The sequence below is a fragment of the Zingiber officinale genome, chromosome 5A (genome assembly GCF_018446385.1).
Source record: "Zingiber officinale cultivar Zhangliang chromosome 5A, Zo_v1.1, whole genome shotgun sequence".
Classification (NCBI taxonomy): domain Eukaryota; kingdom Viridiplantae; phylum Streptophyta; class Magnoliopsida; order Zingiberales; family Zingiberaceae; genus Zingiber; species Zingiber officinale.
The window spans coordinates 68,508,799-68,515,744 of NC_055994.1; the positions used below are offsets into that span (position 1 = coordinate 68,508,799).

General features: G+C 48.2%; 1 protein-coding gene across 1 annotated transcript; it reads right to left on the reverse strand.

The window, feature by feature from the left end:
• Positions 1–5,729: 5,729 nt before the first annotated feature.
• On the reverse strand, positions 5,730–6,734 carry LOC121980552 (probable CCR4-associated factor 1 homolog 11). The gene has a single exon (XM_042532637.1). It carries the CDS (start codon positions 6,688–6,690, stop codon positions 5,836–5,838), a length of 855 nt encoding a protein of 284 aa, XP_042388571.1. The 5' UTR covers positions 6,691–6,734; the 3' UTR covers positions 5,730–5,835.
• Positions 6,735–6,946: the final 212 nt, after the last annotated feature.

Consider the following 6,946-nt stretch of genomic DNA (forward strand, 5'->3'; position numbering starts at 1 on the left):
GTATGCATCCAACATGCAAATCCTCTCGCAGCCGGCCGTGAAATCCACCATTTGATCAATCCGAGGCAGAGGATAGCAGTCCTTGGGACTAGCTCGGTTGAGGTCTCCGAAGTCTATACACACCCTCCATTTATTGTTGGGCTTCTTCACTAAAACCACGTTTGAAAGCCAGGACGGGAACTGCACTTCCCGAACATGGCCTGCCTTCCTGAGCTGGTCCACCTCAGCTCTGATTATTTTGTTCTGGTCAACCGAGAAGTTTCTTTTCTTTTGCTTGACAGGTCGGGAATCTTGTAGTAGATGTAACTTATGCTCAACTACCTCTGGCCTGACCCCGGGTAACTCCTCTGTAGGCCAGGCGAAGACGTCCCGATTACGAATTAAGCATTGAACTAACTCTTCCTTGAGGGGAGAAGGAAGGTCGCTTGCCACTCGGGTCAGACTCTCGGGTCGCTCAGCATACAGTTGTACCTCTTCCCAGGGGATAGGCTCTTCAGCCATAGGTGAAGGCTTTTCTTGAACAGCGTGGACACCTCCGTCTCGCATCCTTTGATTTTTCTGGGCCTCCACCCGGACCATATCAATGTAACATCGACGAGAAATCCTTTGTTCTCCTTTAACTTCCCCCGACCTGCTCGCCCACGGGGAATTTGAGTTTTTGATGGAAGGTGGAAACAGCAGCCCTAAATTCATGTAGGGTCGGCCTTCCCAAAATGACATTATAAGAAGAAGGAGAGTCCACCACTATAAAAGTGCTCCTCCTCGTGCGCACCAACGACTCAGTGCCCATGGATATGGCCAACTTAATCTGACCCATGGGCTTCACCTCATTGCCTGTAAATCCATATAGAGATGTGGCCACCGGCTGGAGTTCAGTAGCATCAATCTGCATCTCCTCGAATGCGGTCCTGAACAGAATATTGACCGAGTTCCCGGTGTCAACAAAAACCCGAGCCACTAGGCTATTGGCAATGATGGCTTTGATGAGGGCATCATCATGAGGTAACTCCAGACCTTCCAGGTTTGCAGGCCCAAAGCTGAAAACAGGGCCAGCAGCCTGCTCTTGACTACATCCGACAGTATGCACCTCCAACTGACGCACATGTGACTTGTGTGCTCTCCCTGAATCTCCATCAGTTGGCCCCACCAGATATCATGCCGATCTCCCTGACAGCAGCATTGCCTCTGTTCTCGGTCTCCCGTGGTCCTTCTAGCTCTTTCCCCCGATCGGGTTGATGAGTACTGGGTCCTGCTAGGTCAAGACGGGATTGCCCGGCCTGTCTTGCTGCGGCTCGTTGCTCTTCCATCATCTTAATTAACTGAGGGGCTAACTTGGGCGGCGGTAAGTCCATCTCGGCAGCCCGTTTGGAATCTCGAGCAAACTGAAAACAGTGATTAGTATCATGAATGCGAGACCGATGATAAGTGCAATACCGATTGTTCCATGGTTCTGGTCGGGGAGCATGTACAGCCGTAACTCGGGGAGCGGGTCTGATCTCCGGCCCGGGTTGGAAGGTAGGTCTGGCTTCCCGAGTGCGCAGTAGAGGTTGAGGAGGTGGTTGAGGCACTCTTCTCTCCGGCTTGTTGGTAGAGGGAGGTGGTCTTTCGGCTTTCCTCCGAACCACTTGTGCTTCTTCCACTTTGATGTAGCAGACAGCTTTTTCCACCATTTCATCAAAATTTTGAGCGGGATTTTTGATGAGATCTCTGAAGAATTCTCCTTCTCCTAGCCCATGAGAGAAGGCGCTCATTAGAATCTCTGAAGTGGCGGTAGGGACATCCTGGACCACTTAATTAAAACGGTTGATATAACTTCTTAAGGGCTCGGTCGACCCTTGCTTCAGAACGAAAAGACAGTGATCTGTCTTTTGATATTTCTTACTACTGGCAAAACGACGTAGGAAGGCCGTCTTGAAATCCAAAAAACAGGTGATGGACCCTTGAGGTAGCCCATCAAACCATTTCAATGCAGAGCCAGCTAGAGTGTTTAAGAAAACTCTACATTTGACAGCATCACTGTATTGATGCAGCAGAGCTGCATTCTTAAATTTTCGTAAATGCTCTTCTGGGTCTTTACTCCCATCGTACTCTCCGATTGACGGAGCCCTATAACCCTTGGGCAATTTTTTATTTAAAATCCAGGCTGAGAAAGGTACTTTCTCGTCTGGATCCTCTGGGAATACTTCTGGTATCATGAGATTCTTCCCCTTCTTTGAATCCCTGGGCAGGGAGCTCTCGGCCATGGAGACTTGCGGTTGTTCCTTCTTGAGGCTGTGACCCTGAGACTCTGGTTGATAATACCCCACACCGGGCTCACGATAAGGAACTTGAGGAAATACCTCAGGCTGCTTTCTCTTAGAGCCCTGATCTAAGACAGGGAGGGGCTCCTTAGAAGCTTCAGCAGGAACTTGTCGCGGTCGCGAGACGGTCGCTTGCTTTTCGGAGGCTGCTCGCCTCTTGGCCTCCTTGAAAAGCTCATATTCTCCAGCGGTCATAGTAACATTAATGCGGCCAGACTCCTCCATCTTCACGTTTCGGAACAGGCTGTTGTGTTCCCATAGACGGCACCAAATTTGATCCCGTCCGGAAGCTGGGTCGGATGAAGGCAGGCCTTGGTGTGTTGGAAGTTGACGGAAAGTCGCTGAAGCCTTGAGTCTACCTGGCACCCTCCTGGAAAGATTCTCACGGGCGGCTGACGAAGAAAGATGACCAGGACGATGACGTTGTTGCTCTGCACACACTCAGACGAGCCCACGGGTCGTTAGAGACCATAAACCAGGGAAAAAGTCCCCAGGTCAGGCCCTCTGACACTCATGTAAGGTACTTTTTTCCCAGAAATCACAAAGTAAGGACGAAAAATAAAGACTAGTGAGAAATGACGAGTAAGCATACCTGCATAAGGGACAAGACATCCCTTTTTATACTGCAACGGATGCCTCTGGGACCTGGCAAGTGTCAGGGAATGTCGGCTGTCAGGCTTTGTCTAGCGGTGATTGACACGTGGCTCTTCCTGATAGGATGGCGGCAAGACCGAAGACGTTGTGCGCCCCAACTATTAGCATATTTCCTGACACCTTGATTGTTCTATAACATTCTCTGACAAGCGGTTATGTCACGCCCCAGAGGAGTCCCTGTCCGAAGAAATTTCGGCAGCACCTCCCTGTCCGAAGAAATTTCCCTCTCTTAGGCCTTCCGCTAGGTCATTATTTACTGTTTCATTGAGCGTCGGAACCCCGATCCCTGTCAGGGCGCCTTTTACCATCAGATGTTTACTGTCAGACCGATCGGCCTGCTCTTTTCTCATGAGTCCGGTCGGCTCACCCTTCTTCGACGGACCACCTGGCCCTTTGACTTCCACGTGGCGTTGACCCCTCATTAAGGGGTCCCGGGCTTTTACCACCGGATCACTTGGCTTGTATGTCCCGACCTGTACGCCGGGTCTGTTTCCGCTGCTTCTATTTACCGTTATCCTTGCTTGTATGTCCAGACCTGTACGTCAGGTCTGTTTCCCGACTTGCTTCTATTTACCGTTATCCTTGGCTTGTATGTCCCGACCTGCACGCTAGGCCTATTTCCTGACCTGCTTCTATTCGTCGTTATCCTTGCCTTGTATGTCCCGACCTGTACGCCAGGTCTGTTTCCCGACCTGCTTCTATTCGTCGTTATCCTTGGCTTGTATGTCCCGACCTGTATGCCAGGTCAGTTTCTCGACCTGCTTCTGTTCGTCGTTATCCTTGGCTTGTATGTCTCGACTTGTACGCCGGGTCTGTTTCTCGACCTGCTTCTATTTACCGTTATCCTTGGCTTGTATGTCCCGACCTGTACGCTGGGTCTGTTTCTCGACCTGCTTCTATTTACCGTTATCCTTGGCTTGTATGTCTTGACCTGCACGCTAGGCCTATTTCCTGACCTTTATCCTTGGCTTCTATGCCCGACCTGTATGCCAGGTCTGTTTATTCTACGCCCAAAGCTTTCCTTCCTTTACCCTTGACTTAGGGGCTCAATCCTCAAATATACCTGGCCCATGGGCCCTATCTTTGACCGCTATCAGGGCTGACCCTTATCAAATTTATACTCCTATCCCTTGACTGTCCCGTCAGTTGAGACTTTGACCATGACCATGTAATCTTGACCTCTGATCAGCCACGGAGACTAGACTTTTGACCTCCATGTAAGCTTGACTTCTGACCTCCATGTAAGTTTGACTCCTGACTTCCACGTAGGCTTGACTTCTGACTTTCATGTAGGCTTGACTTCTGATCTTCCCGTGGTCTTGCTTTCTAACCACCTCACCTTACTGACCCCACAATCATGCACCGTATCAATATACCTATTGATAATTATTCTGGATAAAAAAAAAACTAACTAGTGAATAGAATTGTTACAACCCTCAAAAACTTAATGTAAACTTTTTGTTTTGATCAAATTTGTTTCAAATCTTGGGACATGTTGAGCAACTAATCCTAGGATGTCTTCCTTACTTTTGTTTCTTGTTCATTGTTTTTTATATACATGTTTCTAGACTATCTTAACTACTAGTTTCAGACCCTAACTTTGAGTAAATCAACACTACAAATAGCTAGCGATTTCTTTTGTTTTACTTGTACCATAAATTTCTCCCGCATTACAAAACTATATTAGTACGGTTGGTCTTTCAAAGCTAATAGTGCCTATTATTTGGCAACATGTGTAAAACAAAAGAATATTCTACTTGAGTATCCAGAGGCACAGTAATCATCATTGGCAACATACGTAGATCTTGAAACCACTGAAAAAAAAAAAATCTTTAAATCATACTCATCCTTAAATATCATGAAACCACACTTAATCTAATCACAATCCCACAAAAATAATAAGAAAAAAAGTAGTTGATCCTTGACATTGTTGAAGAAGAGGACACGATAGTAGCAACGTTGCTGCTTGGTGGGGCACCGACCGCTCGGGAGGCTACCTCATCGGTTCACTAGCAGTGTGACCGTCGACCAATCGTGTCGCCTCTTTTTTTTTTTTTTTTTTTTTTTTAAATAGGAAATAAAGGTTTAGGATTAAGGATTACCTTGAACTTCTTAGCTTGTTGTGGAGTGCGGCGACAAGAGAAGAAGACGAAGTTGAAGAGGAGGAGGTGGCGACGGACACACTCTAAGACCCTACGATGACTTGCACGGGAGAGACAATGCCATTGTCACATTCGAAAAAGTCGGGCTTAGGAAAAAAAAAAAGAATAGCAAAAAAAAAAAAAAAAAAAAAAAGAAACACTTTTATTGGAAAAAAAGAAAGTCAATATTTTTCGCTGTCCGAAATATTTTAATTGGGAATGAATTCTAAATCCACTGGTTTAATTAAGTTTTGTCATTCTAAATTATTTAGGAATAGTTTTAAAATTTTTATTCTCAAATATATTAACCAAATATCTTATATTTCTATTATTTCATTTAATTTCTCGTTATCAAATCTCTAAATTAAATGCCCGGCCCCCTCAATTGATTGCTATGGAGTATCACTGTAGCAATCAATCCCCAAACTCGGGAAAGGGAGTTTAATGAGATTTGTTACATATAATTTTGAATAATCAATGGATGATACTATTATTGCAATCAATCCATTGATGTTCTTACTGTTGCTACGAATAAAACACATCCGCTGATTGAATGTAACCGAACCTGTATTGGGGGTGGTGTATCTAGTTGAGTGTGTGTTTTGATAAACTAGAATGCTTCTAATAAGTATTGTTTATCCGTCAAAGACCAATTATTACTATTAATTCCATAACTTTATACACAAAATTCTCAAGATATAATGAATTATGAATTGTAGCGATGACTGCCCTTCCTGCAATCAGTAGGCTTCCAAGCCGAAGAGAATTCCGGCGTGCTTCTTGCCGTCGTCCTCCATGAAGAAGAGTTCCTTCATCCGCCTGAACGCCTGCCAAGTTAGCAAACTGTCGGACCCCGCCTGGTGGCATCGGCCAACCGCCCGGTCCACCTGGAGCGTGGTCGCCACCCGTTCCAGCCCGCCGTACAAGCTGCCGCAGAATCTCATCATGTGCTTCATGTCGAACACCCTGTCCCCGAAGAAGACCCCGACCAGCCCCATGAACTCCTGCAGGCTCCTCGGCAGCTTGCCCCGCGTGAGGATCTTGATCAGGTAGCCGAAGTCGTAGGCGCTGTGGAAGGTCACCCAGGCCACGGCCGAGTCGTTGCACACCAAGCCGGAGGACATGAGAAGCTCGGCGAAGCGGCGGGAGTCGATACCCCTCGCTCGGTTCTTCTCGAAGTCGATCCCGTTGGCCTCGAGGAGCTCGATGGACTCCGGGGCGTGGAGGTCGCGGCGGGGGTCGAAGTCGCGGAAGTTGAACTCCCAGAGGTAGCGGATCGCTCCGCCGCCGCTTCCGAGGTCCGGGAGGTTGCCGGCGGAGTCGGAGAGCGTCAGGCCGACCTGGATCAGGTGGAGGGCGTCGACGTTGGCCTTGAGGACGGCGTAACGCTCGCTGGCTGTTAGCGCCGCTGGGTGCTTGCGGGGACGGTGGATCACGCCGGGGAATTCGGTGTCCATGGCGGCGAAGGGGAAGCGCTCCACGGCTTCGCGGATGAGATCAAATTCGGCTTCGAGGTTGTCCGACCAGACGGAGCGGATCTGGAGCTGGACTGGTTCGCTGCCGGCGACCGACTTGTGCGATTCTACCGAAGGCATCTTCGATCTTCGAGATTGGTTTCGGTGATCAGCGGGAGGAAGGATGTCGTATTTATAGGGAGACGAAAGCAAGGCGAAGGGTGCTTCAGAGAAGGACGGACGGCGGCTGCCGAATCTAAGATCACATCCTGGCCATTGATTAGTGGACTCCTCTCGGCGAAACCGTCGCTCAGTCAAGTATGCACTGCGACCAGGCGGTGAAAAAGAGCCCTTGGTGAGGATTGGATGTACGTTTTAGAACAGGAACTAGAAGAGA